This window comes from Podarcis melisellensis (genome assembly GCF_964234715.1).
Source record: "Podarcis melisellensis genome assembly, chromosome: 3".
In the NCBI taxonomy this organism is placed as follows: domain Eukaryota; kingdom Metazoa; phylum Chordata; class Lepidosauria; order Squamata; family Lacertidae; genus Podarcis; species Podarcis melisellensis.
The window spans coordinates 49,725,228-49,739,915 of record NC_138530.1 but is presented as its reverse complement, the minus strand read 5'-3'; the positions used below and the strand labels follow the sequence as shown (position 1 = coordinate 49,739,915).

The window sequence follows — 14,688 nt, the reverse complement described above, 5'->3', positions numbered from 1 at the left end:
GCCCCTAGCTTGTTAACTGAGATTTCACTAAAATTATATTTCTAAATCAAGACTTTATTCTAATAACTTTCCTTGATTACTCTTGAGATCATCTTCTGATGCCCCTCTTAAGGGGAGGGGAGGGGAGGTGGGTGGGTGGGTGAGTGCTATTCACTGGTGTCACCCTGCATGTGGAATGCTCTCCCTAGGGAGACTTGCCTGGTTCCTATTCTGATAATTTTTCAGCACTGGAAGAAATTTTTATTTCCTTTTCAATTCTCAGTCTTATCTGTACTGTTTTGTGCTGCTTTTACCTCCTGCTTTTTGCTGTTTTATCATGTGATTTATTTGTAAGCCAGCCTGAAAATATTATTATTAAGGGTGGCATATAAATAAGCATGCCACTATATATAAACCGCAGGTGGAAAATATATTCTGGGTTTACAGTGTGGAAAACAAAGCACACAGAAATGTCTGCAGTGATGGGTCAATGGTTTTCCAGTGTAGTAATTGTGACTAGTAGACTTTTGGAGTCTCACCACCTATCAGCCATGTATGCAAATGTTCTGTTGTAGAACTGGATTCAGGTTATGCTGAAGGGTGTAATCAGGAAATATTGAAACCAGCCTCTGTCATTGTAAACACATATGGTTTGGAATTCTAGATTGTAGCTTGAATTTTATGATAATATGAAATGTGATCTTTATACTTGGAGTTATTTGTTATGTGGCTGTTGTGTCACAAGTAGAATACGGTAAATACAACAAAAGTAGTACCACTGTTCTAATCCTTTAAGAGTATGTGTCAAGTGTATTCTGATTTTCATATAGTTTGCCTCTGCTTGGGAACCATAGGGAGCAGTTTTTTATCCTTTGAAAACACATTTTGCTCCAGCCTCCTGACAGTGATAATAGATTTCTTCCTAAAAGAGGATATTTTTTTTCTTGTGGTTCTTTCACTATTATTCACTTTCATTTGTCTGAAATTAAGGTTGAGGCAGTCACAGTGTTTCCAACAGGAACTCTTCTTACCAGAAGGAATATGCAGTTTTGAATGTGCAAGATACTGAGGGCTGCTGCTTTATTTGCACTATCTTTCATATGGGGATAATATGTGTGGAGGTTTTGTACAGCAAACAGTTATCATGTGGGGTGCCCAGTTCATATACTGGCAACAAAATAAAACTTAACCTTCAGCATATGTGATAGTGCACATGATTGTATTTGCACACAGATTGTCTGGATGTAGGGAAAATATCTCACATGACAATATATTGGGAGACTGCTACTCTGCCATTTAATTCCAGCTTTACTTAATATTTGAAAGCAGAGTTGTGAGTGGACGTACCTTGGCATCATATTCTGTGCGTTTGTAATGGGTATGATGGTACCCCAGTACATCCACCCATAGACAGTGAATGAATGGAAAACACAATATTTTCTAAATTAAAATGGAAGTCTTATATGAATTAATGATGGCCTTTCCACTTTGCTTGGTGATTTTTCTGTGCTTTCTTCTAGCAGCTTACTGCCAACTACTTAACAATCGTATTAATCCATCCACAACACCAATGTCTCTATATTCTGTGCAGTATTTAAAGTTGAAAGCGTTAAAAGCACTTCATCCTTTTAAATTGAGTAAGTGTTGTTGGCTTACAGTTTCACTCTTTCCTATCTTTTCTTTTCTCTGCTCTCCTCCGCATGTTCTGCATGGTATCTGTTCTGCTGATGCTGCCTTCACCTGGGTCCTGTGCATGTGTTTTCTAATCCCAGGGAGAAGGAATCACTTTGCCTACTTCAACTATCACACTTATGAAGGTAATGCTGTTATTTAATACTGTTCTTTCTCACTAGTCACTAAAATCTGTGCTAGCAAAAAAGGCTTTTGTCAGTTTTGAAAACAGATCTTGCATTTTTCTTCCTTAATGAACAGAAGCTCAGATCTAACCCTATTTCTAGTCTATATCTTCAGGTGTGGAGGAAAGGAATAATTCAAAGTTAAACTTTTTACAAATCCCTAGTATGCTCTAAACAATATCATCTGGGGGCCACACATATCAATATTAGTACTTCTGTAAAATTTGGGTACTCGTATATCTAGTAGGGTCTTGTGGTGAGGGTTTGGGATTACACATCTAAGTTCAATTTCTACATGCACATGTACCATCCACTGAGATAACTGACAGTTTATAATCTGGGACTGGATAGCGTGGGCTGGATTCAGCTTCCAGGAAGCTGCCTTCTCCCAAATAGATGGATGATCAAGGTTATACACATGTAGCAGCCCATTACTGCATATTCATGCAGTTGGCTTGTGGCCAATAATTTGAACAATATGCTTTACATTTCTAATTGCAATTAGAAACTTCTTTCACAAATCAGAAGATGACATTGTTTTTCTTTGACTACCTAGAGTTTTAGTTTGAACAAGCGGCAGTGTATGTGTGTCTGTAGAGAATGAACACGATTTCTTTTGTAACAGTTGTTAATGAAAAATGTTTATGAATCCTTTGTTTCCCAGTTATGTTGGTAGCTAATCTGTTTTTGTTTTTTGCAAAAGAGAAACAATGGTAATATACTTAGTTAAACATGGTGTTTGAAATATAGTAGTGTTGCTACTTCCTCTGAAATATCACCCATTTCTGTAAGTTGGCTGCCAGCTGCAGTGTTTTCATAAACTTGTTCTGTGGGCGGGGGGCGGGCGGGGAGAGAATGTATTTGTGTACCAGCAGAAAATGTAAACTCTTAGGCTTAATCTCAGTTAAAGCAGCAGACTGTTTTCTTGCTGCTACTAAGGTATTCAATCCATTATGAAGAATATTTAATGCCTGTTCTGTCAATTCTTGCTTTTTAAAACCACTTTTAAAATAATGCATGAATCCTTTTTGGTGGTACAGGAAAAGCCCTAAAGCTCTTGAGTTCTCTTAAGTAGGTCACATAATTTTATATACATCTTTATAATGTGGAATTGTCAAGAGTTGTCTGTAGTTTCCAAGATGTCATTGCATTGGCAGTTCTATTAAGCTTTAATTCATGAGTGGGCAATTTACACCCCACCCCATATCGTTGGGCTCCCAGCTCACATTGGCTCCAACCAGCATGTCACAAATTTCCCCAGCCCTTATTTAGGTCATCTGTTCATAAGTAAAAATAACAAAGCTTCTGATACAGTGGTACCTCGGGTTAAAAACTTAATTCGTTTTGGAGGTCTGTTCTTAACCTGAAACTGTTCTTAACCTGAAGCGCCACTTTAGCTAATGGGGCCTCCTGCTGCCGCCACACCGTCGGAGCACAATTTCTGTTCTCATCCTGAAGCAAAGTTCTTAACCCGAGGTAATATTTCTGGGTTAGTGGAGTCTGTAACCTGAAGTGTATGTAACCTGAGGTACCACTGTAGTTTTCAGTTATTGTTGAGCTAGTAAAGAGCTTGCAGTAGATAATTCCTCTTCAGGTCAGTTGTCAGGGCTATAACAGTTGTTACTTCTGGAGAGAAGGCTCATTTCTGGCTCAGCTTTTGTCCAGGGCACCTGCTATTCCTTAGCCTCTGTCTGGGAGCACAGCCTACTTTTCAAATTTTATTTATTAACTACATTTGTAGCCATAATATAAAACCCTCAGGGAGGCTTACAATAAATAAGTAATAAAAAATTAAATGAAAAATAAAAGGAACTTGAATATAAGAAAAAAGAAACTTGTCAGAACCCCAAAGTTAGAAACGCAGATTTAAAAACTGAGAAGGTCAGTGTATAAAAAGGCCTAGGTGAACAGAGCGGTCTTCACCTAGTGTCAAAAAACCATAAGGATGGCACCAAGTGGATGTTCCTGGGAAGGCTGTTGGATAGAGAGTGAAAGAGACAAAGGGGAACCATTATGGTAAGTGACTCTAGATCTTGTGACGTTCATCTTGTTGAGCATAGGGATGGGCTTCCCACGGCCAGACCTGCAGGACTGCTGGAGATAACAATTGGGTGCAGACAAACATGGTCATGGTGAAGGAAATGCTCTGCTTCAATTTCATTGGGTTAATAAAATAGATTGTAGTGCTTCTTGAAAATGCAAGGCCTGCAGAAGAGGGAGCTTTTATCTACTTCTAATGCCATCATCTAGCCTTCTTTTTTAAGTAGAATGGCCAGAGGTGATGTGCTAGTGTATGGGAGGTATGCCTCTCCCATGTCCCTCTCTAGTTTCCACTTTACTGGTTGTGCTGGAGGAAGGGGTGTATGCTTGTATGTCCAGGTTGCTGAGGAGAGGTACATCTGCTGTGTGAACAGGTCAGCCTGTGTTGCCATCAGTTCTAGGGCTGGTGTCGGGTATCTCCATGGTTGGACATTGCTTAAGGTCCACATCCCAGCAGAAAGCCCACTGGCAAGAGTCCACTGGACCTGCTCCTTCTCTTCACCACTGCACCCTGCTTATTCAGCTGCTGCTTGCTTTTCTGCACAGTGCAGACTGAGTTCTTCTCCATTAAGACAGTTATTGTTATCTTTTACCTTTCTCCATGGTCTACAGTGGTGCTGTAGAACCTCATGGTCTACAGAGGTTCTACTGGGTTCACAGATTTTGGAAGGGCCTCAACAAACTATCTAGAGTGGCAGATTCATCTGTGGATCTGCTACATGAATTTGTCTGTTCCTCTTTTAAAGCCATCCATGTTGGTGACCATCACTACCTCCTGGATCGAGGAACAAGCATCATAGTTTGGCTATGCGCTGCATGAAGAAATGCTTTTTAATCTGTCCTAAGTCTTCCAACATTCAGCTTGTTTGGATGTTAGAATCATAGAATTGTCAAGTTGGAAGGGACCCTGAAGATCATCTAGTCCACGCCCTGCAATGCAGAAACAAGCAGCTGTCCCATACGGGGATTGAACCTGCCACCTTGGAATTACCAGCACCATGCTGTACCCAACTGAGCTATCCATGAGTTCTAGTTTTATGAGAGGAGAAAAAACTTTTCTCCATCCACTTTCTCAGCACCATGCATTCTCTCCCCCCCCATCTGTGATTATTTTACCCCACTTCCTCCGTTCCAGACTTGCTATTCCATGCTTCCATATATTTTCTCTCTATGCTGGCAGTCAGGTTCGCCATATTGCAGTGAAATGAGGTGGTGGTTGTTTTGCCGGGGGGGGGGGGTTGGGGAGAACGCTCTGAAATTTCACTTGAAACAATTTCACTGATTTAAATTGATGGAGAGCCAATTTAGCATGATTAATTTAGTACAAACAACTTTAATAATTAAAAAGCCATGTTAATATTTTGTGTCACTTACATATCTGAAGAGTTTTCCCAATAGCTAATAGTAGTTTAGCTATTAAGTTTAAACAAATGCAAAGCTTTAGTTGAATGTTATTTGTACCTGAATACAAGTAAATAATTTAAGCCCTCTCAGTTCATTAGCATACTCTTCCCTTATGTTATTTACCTTTTTAAGGGAAAAAATGGAGGTCCAGAAAGCTGTTAACGTACTATTCTTATCCTACCTGAAGAGTTGTGTGCACGAATATATGTACTTCTTATAAAAAGACATTTTTTAAAAAAACAAAAGTTAATTGCAACCTTTTTTGTATTTGAGTAGCACTGTGTCAATCCCAGTTGGGCAATTTGACTTATGTTGTAATCATTCATTATGCTTCTAATTAATTTTATGCAGCAGTGCATTTCTAAAATTGGAGCATTACTGTGGCAAAATATAGTACTTCGCTGTTTAGAAGCTCTTTTCCAAAGAGTGTTGTGTAACAACACATCATAGGAATGGCTTTGTTTTTCTTTACAGCATAATCTGGGGTAACCAACATGGTGCCCGCCAGATATTGTTGGACTACAGTACTTATCAACCCAAGTCAGCATGACCGGTGGTCAGGTGGAGGACACAATGTTAGCTACCCCTTTTGTAATCTTATGCCTGTCTGTTCTGGAGCAAGTCCTACTATTTTCTATAGGAGTAAATGTTTGTTTGTTTATTTTTGTAATAAATTTATACTCCGCCTTTCACAAAAATTTCCTCACAAGATGGGAAGTGTATATAGACTGAGCAACATACAACTGCAACATATAAGCACATAATTTAAAACATTTAAGTTAAAAGCAACAAATAACATCACAATAGCCAGCACATTGAAGCAGCAGTCAGCCTAGTAAGACCCTGCAATGCAGTATATAATGGTACCTTGGTACTCGAACGGCTTAGCTCCCGAACAAATTGGCTCCTGAAAGCTGCAAACCCGGAAGTAAGTGTTCCGGTTTGCAAACGTTTTTCGGAAGCTGAATGTCCGATGCGGCTTCCGATTGAGTGTAGGAAGCTCCTGAAGCCAATCGGAAGCTGCGCCTTGGTTTTCGAACGGTTTTGGGAGTCGAACAGACTCCTAGAACGGATTAAGTTCGAGAACCCAAGGTACCACTGTAATAAGAAAAAAATGATCCTCTCTGCAACAGCACCCTGTCTCTGGAATGCCCTTCCTTTAGAGGTATGTCCAGCACCAGCACTGCTTGCTTTTTGTCGCTTGGTGAAGACACAGCTCTGTGCCCAGGCCTTTGTTGAGGGGTGAGAACTGTAATGAGCCACGCAATATGCAGCTCATTGTCACCTGCTGCTGGTTGATCTTCTGTATTATAAGGGTGTTTTATGATGAATGACTTATTTTGTATTTTTGGTTATTGTTTTTCTGACGTCTTCGATGTTGTATTGGGAACCCTCTGTAACATTGTGGCATTTGGTGCTGGGGCTGCAGGGGAAAGGTGGAATGTGAAAATGTGCAAAACAACAAATGTGCAAAACAACAACAACCCTCCCTTTCCCCACTGTAATAATTAAATACACAGCTGGAAGAATGATTCACACACCCGACCGTCACCTAACTAGGAACTGCCTATTGAGGGATGATGAGGACCATGGCATGAACGAACCCTTCTCCCCACTTAGGCTGTTTCTTCAGTGTAAATTGTCCTTCCCCCTCATTTGCCCCAGGAAAGTTAGCATGAGCACAAATAGCAGTTATGGGGTGACTTTCATGGGTGAGGAAAAGTATGGAGAAAGGAGAGATAAACCTCCCTTTTTTCCTGTCCTGTGTCTCCAACCAGATCAGGTTGTCATTCACCGCTGTTTTTAAACAACATTTTCTTATTACATTCTCTCCTTTTAAAAAATCTCCTGCCTCCAGCTCCTCAGTTTGTTGTCTTTTGGTTTGCTCTTCCCTCAAACAATTGCATAGCACACCACGAGCTGACAGCAGATAAAAGCTTATTATAGCCCAGCTAAATGATTTAAAAATAAATTTTCCCATCTCTCATTTTCCTTCCTGTTTCTGTCATCCCTTCACCACCAAGAGCTTGTGCAATAGCTTTTAAAAGCCTACCACATGACCCTTGGTCTGAACATTATAGGTAGCATTCAACTAATCCTTACTCAGAGTAGACCTGTTGAAATTACCAGACAAACTCATGGACATTGATTTCAGTGGGTCAATTCTGAGTAACACTTAGTTTAATAGCACCCTTACACAGTAAGGGAGCAGGGTACGTCCGGCATGTGCTACATGATAGCACAGTTATATTTGAAACCTTTTAAAAAATGGAATTGTCTCCGTTGGTTCCCACCCCTCATTTTTTTTGTACTAGTGCATACCTTGGGATTGATCCAAGCATGCTGTTATTTCCCTCTTATTGCTCAGTGAGCCTATTTTGGCTATAATGATGTTGGTGCACTGGGACTGAGTAATTCAGCATTAGAAGGAACAATGCTCCTTAGTCTTGCTGTTGCTCTTATAAGTAGAAATCCTACACACACACACACACACACACACACACACACACACACACACTGCCCTTCCTCCAAGTACCTAAAGTGTGTACATAAAATGATATTGAACTACCTTTTATATAATCAGGTTAAACGTGTTTGTTTCTCTTAAGGGAAATTCAGCATTTTTTATATTAAAAGTTCTGCTTTTAATGTAGGTTTTATCTGGGCAGATCTTTGTTATCTCTCCACTGCCTCCTGTGACTGCTTAATTAGTACATATTGTTGCTTTTGCTTATGTATTGAATGCAGCAAGAGTGAGAACTCTGCTTAATAACTGAAACAAAGTCTCATGTTGAGGCAGCTACTTGTGTAAGTGCTGCAGCAAGAATAGATCAACATAAGAGCATCTTAATATTACTTCCCTAAACTGGAATTAATCAGGATTGTTCTTAATGAATACTGCTTTACTATGTAACTATATGGTTGGTGTGAATGTTCAGTGGAATCCACTGAATGCTCAGTTGGGGAAAAGGAATTTAACATGTATGGAAAAATGCTACATCAGGGGTGGGGAACCTCTGGCCCACAGTAGCATTTGGAATGCCATGCTGTTTTCACCCATCCATCGGCTGGGATCACTGGTGGTGTCAGGCAGTGGGTGGAAGGCAGGATTTAATCTTGTATTGGCTGAGAGAAGTAAAGTATTTCTGCACAGCATATTTATCCCTTTTTCAAGGGCTTTCAGACACTGCCCCCCACCAGTTTGAGCTTCAAATGGGCATAGAGGGTGTTAAAAGCAGTGCCTTTTGCAAACAATGGCTACTTGCGCACAGACAGCTTTCTTTTGAAATCATTGCCTGCACATGGGATTTCTAACTTTCACAAAGGGCTCTCTCTTTCTCTCATGAGCGCTCACACACACACACACACACACACACACAGAGAGAGAGAGAGAGAGAGAGAGAGAGAGATGTTTGAGCTCTGTCAAACAGAGCATAGGGGCTGTTAGAAAGCCGCTTGCAAACAGCAGCAGGGCTTTCAAACCTTGCTGCGCTAGCTTTGAAGTCCCAACAGTCCTGATTTTAAAGCCCACTGTCAGTTGATTGCCCACCTGTCAAATTTGGCCTGCCAGGGGGGTAAGGAGATACGGATCTGGCCTGTTGTGTCGCTAGAAGCAGCCCTCTGCTACATTTCTTTTCACCTGTACCAGTAGCCTCAAAATACTTCTGACAGTCTCTCAGGATAATTGATCCATGAATTACACTTTTAGATATGTGTACAATTCTCCCCAGCAGCCAAGTTCGGAGGTATGGTGCACATCACCACTACTTATATGCAATTAGTGTGAGAACTGAGAAACCATGAACAGTAATATATTAAAATGTGAAGAACATTTTAAAAAAGAAAATCCACTAAATGGAATATTTTGTTTATTTATGATATTTCTAACTTGCCCTTTATCCATAGATCCTAAGGAAGGGAAATATGCACATCAGCAGCTACTGAAAGATAAAATCAGGGATAATTTAGTGCACAAACCCAATGTTTCTTTTTTGAGGCAGTGGGAGGCAGCACTTATTAAAACATTTTGTTTGTACTCTTTAAATTGTATGTATGTATGTATGTATGTACATTCGTGCATTCTATACTGCCCTTCATTCAAAAATCACAGGGCGGTTTACAATATATACAATATATTGTATATACCGTATTTTTCGCCCTATAGGACGTACTTTTTCCCCTCCAAAAATGAAGGGGAAATGTGTGTGCGCCCTATGGGGCGAATGCAGGCTTTTGCTGAAGCCTGGAGAGCAAGAGGTGTCGGTGCGCACCGACCCCTCTCGCTCTCCAGGCTTCAGGAAGCTATCCGCAAGCCTTGCAAGCCTGGCGGGAGTTCCCGCGGGCTCACAAGGCTTGCGGGCAGCAGCCTGCAGCCCCGGCGAGTGTCCGCAAGCCTTGCGCGCCCGGCGGGAGGTTTGGGGTGGCAGCCTGTCGCCCGAAGCACGGGGAGCCCTCTGGAGGGCGCCCCGTGCTTCGCGCAGATGTCCGCAAGCCTTGCGAGCCCGGCGGGAGTTGCCGCCGGGCTCACAAGGCTTGCGGATAGCAGCCTGTTCTGGGGGCTGGGGTCGGGGGAAACTCAGGCTTCCCCCACCCCAGCCCTGCGGCTGGGGGGGGAAAATAATTTTTTTTATTCATTTCCCCCCAAAAAACCGAGGTGTGCCCTATGGGCTGGTGCGCCATATAGGGCGAAAAATACGGTACAAATTGGAAATTGTGGTAAGGAAAACAATTGGATTCTATCATACCAACTTATACTCAGGGTAGACATGTTGAAATCAAGTCCATTGATTTAAATGGTATACTCCAAGCATCACTTAATTTGATACAACCAGGTAATGATATCTAGTTCAGAGTAGACCAGTTGAAATAAAGGGATTTAGCGTAACTTAACTTGATTGATTTCATTGTATCTACTTTAAGTGTGACTTAGTTGGATGTCATCCAGTATATTTAATGTTTCTTCCTGTATTATCTCAAATTTCCAAGTGCTAGTATGTCTTTATATGTTTTTAGTATTAGTTATTTGAAGATCTCCTGGATTTATGTATAATAACATAAACATAACTACTGAAATAAATACTTTTTTAAAGCTTAATTGAAATATGCTTTGGAATTCCAGCAATGGCATTTTGTTATGCAATGTCCTTGTGTATATTCATTTTTTAAAAAAAATTACATGCTTTAGTTACTTTTGCAAACAAAATAACTTGTTCTTACTTGCAGATGGCTCTGACTCAAGAGATAAACCAAAGCTCTATCGTCTGCAGTTAAGTGTGACAGAAGTTGGTACAGAAAAATTTGATGACAACTCCATACAGGTAGGAAACGTTTATTGAGTCAAGAAAGAGAGTTTGGTTTATGCAAGCTGCAGTCTCCCATATTTGGATCAGACAATAAAATTGGTTTATTATTAAGAGCAACTTTAGACCCCCCACCCCGGGGGGAAGGAGAGTGCACAATCCTAAAGCCATTGGAACCATGATCATAGCCAAGGGGAGCAGGGAGGGGCAGCTGCCCCTCATCAATAAACATCAATAAAAATACATAGCAAACTGAGGTTCTGGGGCCCCCTCCAAACAAAATGTCTGTACCCCCTAATAAAAATTCTGGTTACCCCCATGAATTTGCAACGTTATCATTGCAACAACCCATCATTTGTTTTGACATTGAATTGTGCTGAAACCTTTGTGTGACCATGGGAAGAGGAATGATATACTTTCCAGACTTTCAGAACCTAGACAGTTTGGCGATCTGGGTGGTTGACTGTATCCAGTTGCTTGTATTCATTGTTAGTCCCACTCAAAGTACATACAGGCAATGACCAATTTATGTGTGACGACCTGGAAGTAGCCGGAAAAGGAGGTGGGCCAGGGGCAGAACTGGGTGGAGTGGGCTTATGCTCATTCTTCCAAAGCGCGGGTGTCAGGAACGTAACCGCCATACAATTGGTAGTTCCCTGTGCTCCCATTTAAATTAATCGACATGACTACCTTAGATTAATTAATTTCAATGGGATCTTTTCTGAGCATGATACAGCCCAATATTTTTAAATGCTACTGGTCAACCCTTTCTATCATAACTACTTAGTTTCATGTTCAGTTGTGTACTGAAAAATATTAATGAAGTGGGAACCAGGAAAAATATAATAAAAAATGCTTCAGTTTTGAAAGTTGTAAACGTATGTGTGTGGACTAGCACGGATGCTAGATGGTATTGTATTTTTCTACAAGATAACATAGTTATTCTTCAGTTAATGTTGCTATTACCCAATCATTATACTCATCACCTTACATGCATTCACAGATGGCAGCTTTTGGTGGTTTCTGAAAGATACTTGATCCCATCACTCATGCTACATTTTGAGGAAACTGATGCTGACCTAATGCAATTAATATTGAAAAAAGTACTTTGCTTATTTAAACCAAAACACATATGTACATATTAGCATAGGTTTTATTTTTTTAAAAAAACACACACCTGGTATCAGTTTTGCTGCTTCTAAATTTTGGTTATTTATTTTCAGTTGTTTGGTCCTGGAATTCAGCCTCATCATTGTGACCTCACTAATATGGATGGAGTTGTTACAGTTACCCCAAGAAGCATTGATGCCGAGACTTATGTAGAAGGTCAGCGGATCTCAGAGACGACTATGCTGCAAAGTGGTATGAAGGTTCAGTTTGGGACCTCTCATGTATTTAAATTTGTGGATCCCATTCAAGATCACATTCCTAAAGGACGTCTAGATGCAGGACACATGGTGAAAAGTTCACGACTCAAAGCTGGGTAAATCACCATTTTCAAGCAATAATCCCAAACTCAGGAAATTATTTAAGATGGTGATGGCATAGCAATGTTTCATTTTTCAAGTGGCAACCCTGATAAGAATACAATTATCTTCTTACTAATGTTTAATACTCTTGCTCCATCTTGTGAAATCTTTTGGAATTTCCAGTTGCTTAATTCATACTTAAAACTAATGTTGTGTTGTAGAGTTCCATTAATAAAAGAGCAAAGTCAACATAGCTAAAGGCTCCATGCTATACTATAATAATTTTATAAATGTTATAATTTTATAAAACCAAGGATACTTGGAAGAAAATGCTGCACACCTTTCATATTACATGCATTTAAATGTATTCTTTATATGTCATGAGGTAAGGCATGATGGAAATCACAGTGGTCCCTGAACTGTAGTAGCATGAAGAAACAAGTGTTGAACTATCTTTGTATTTGCAAGAGAGAGAGAGAGAGTTTTGTTTATAACATTTCTGCACTGCCTTTCCATAAAATGACTATGAGAGCCAACAATAAGTACAACAAATAAAATAATGGTAAGAATATCAATGAGCAGAACAGATTAAAATGTGGAAGTTTTGAAGTAACTTCCTAAATTTCTTTTAGTGACCTTTCTATAGTGTCATTTCTATAGTGTCTCCTGCCAACCTAGCAGTTCGCCGCTCCCTAGGCCAATAAAGCGAGATGAGCACCGCAACCCCAGAGTCAGCCAAGACTGGACCTAATGGTCAGGGGTCCCTTTACCTTTACCTATAGTGTCATTCTTTGAAAATGATTAGTCAAAACATTGTTGTGCTGTGTATCTGGATATTATATGTTGCTAATAATTAGTTCTTGAATGTATGTTGTCTTTTTAGAGTTGTACAGGAAACCACATTTGATTTGGAAGGAGATGTCCATAGTGGAACAGGATTGCCTGCAAGCAAGGTAACAAATTGTCACCAGGCCTAGAAATGTGCTAAGTCATTTTACAACTGATAATTTAAAAACGTTTTAGTAATATATACTGAAAATCTGGCCGTGAAGTCAGTCAGTCAGTAAGCTTTCTTTAGAGAGTAGTAAGCCTCTACTCTTTGGAAGAAAGCTTACTGACTGACTTCATGGCCAGATTTTTAGTAAGTATTACTAAACCGTATTTAGGGCTTCATGTGTTATCATAGTTTTATTTTATATGCACAAGCCTCAGGGATTCATTTTTTCTTTCCTCTTCGGATGTATATATACAAGAGAAGGAGATTGAAAGCTTCTGATGGGATATTATGACACTTCCCTGTGACATCCAAACTTGGAACTTTGGTCAGTTTAAACTATGGCTAGTCAGAACTAGGCAGGATCAGAGCAAGGTTTCATAACTTCATTAATCATAGCTTACCAAACCACGTTTCCCTAGGTTTAGCCATCATAGGAAGTTTTGCTTAATTTAAAGTATGGTTTCTCATTCTATATGAACTTCATTTAGGTCTTGTAAAAAAAGGATTTTTAAACTGAAAATCAACCTTTTCAGATAGTTTTATCAAGGAACCTCCTTATTGAATTTCTGTACCTTTCAAAGCAGTCTTGGATCACTGTCCTGGAGTGCACTGTTGGAACTCACTTCTCACATGAATAAAGAGTACAACCTAAAATGTGTCCAACATTAACTTATAGTTGCAGAGGAAGGGTGGGCAAGGCAAATCTCTGATATGTTTTGTGATAAATGCTTCTAATCTTGTGTGGAACAGAGTACCAACAGATTGGATAGTGACAGAATGTCGGCATCCAGCACAGCTGAACGAGGCATGGTCAAGCCAATGATCAGAATAGAACAGCAGGATTACCACAGGCAGGATGGCAGGTACCAAATAACATTTTTCAATTTCTAAGGGTGATATGGGCAGACTGTATATTTTGATAATCAACTTCATTTTACTACAAAAGCAGGACAGAATATGGTAGGATGTAGATGTAAGATGCAGAATTGTTTAATATTTTTTTTAAGGCTAGGATGTAGATGTAAGATGCAGAATTGTTTAATATTTTTTTAAGGCAAAATATTTAATTACAAAGGATTCCATGGGTGTTGGTTTTTTTGAATAAAGCAAGACATGGTGCATTTCATTTTTAGCAAAAGAGCATTAAAATATGTATAAATATCAGGCTGTCTGCCAAATCTTTAGACGCAGGTGTGGTAATAGGATAATACAACTTTTCAGAAACAAGTGGGTCTTTTGCATTATTTGGATTGGGGAAAGCCTTTGCACTTTCAGAACTGCATTTGCCATAGATAGGATTACATGTTTTGAATACTGTACTGTATTAGGTTTCAAACCACTTCAGGAATTTCTCATGTAAAAGAGATAGCAAAATACAAATCACAATTTCATAGTCCTGCCAATAGTCATGATTCAGATTGTGTTCAAATGTAATGTGAAATCTGTCTGAGCTAAGGCAGTCATTATATTGCTTTAAAAGGGGGAGTTGTGCAACTCAGACATATATTTAAGTGTAACTGGCAGCAGAATAGCTGGGGAAGCCATTGCCATATTAAATTATGGTCAAAAGAGGGAATGAAGGCAGATCTAATTAAATGTTCCCAAGTACAAATTTAACTGAGTTGAAAGAGATTAGTGAGCAG

General features: G+C 39.7%; 1 protein-coding gene across 17 annotated transcripts in view; it reads left to right on the top strand.

The window, feature by feature from the left end:
* AFDN (afadin, adherens junction formation factor) overlaps positions 1–14,688 on the top strand; it is an 87,490-nt gene that overhangs the window by 32,784 nt on the left and 40,018 nt on the right. For 13 of the 17 annotated variants that reach the window (XM_081906757.1, XM_081906753.1, XM_081906754.1 and 10 more), the window contains exons 9-13: positions 1,752–1,796; positions 10,503–10,597; positions 11,803–12,062; positions 12,932–13,001; positions 13,796–13,908. In XM_081906757.1, the coding sequence (XP_081762883.1) occupies positions 1,752–1,796; positions 10,503–10,597; positions 11,803–12,062; positions 12,932–13,001; positions 13,796–13,908 (583 nt within the window). The remainder of the gene's footprint in view (positions 1–1,751; positions 1,797–10,502; positions 10,598–11,802; positions 12,063–12,931; positions 13,002–13,795; positions 13,909–14,688) is intronic. The other 4 variants (XM_081906748.1, XM_081906745.1, XM_081906752.1 and 1 more) reach the window with 1 other exon arrangement.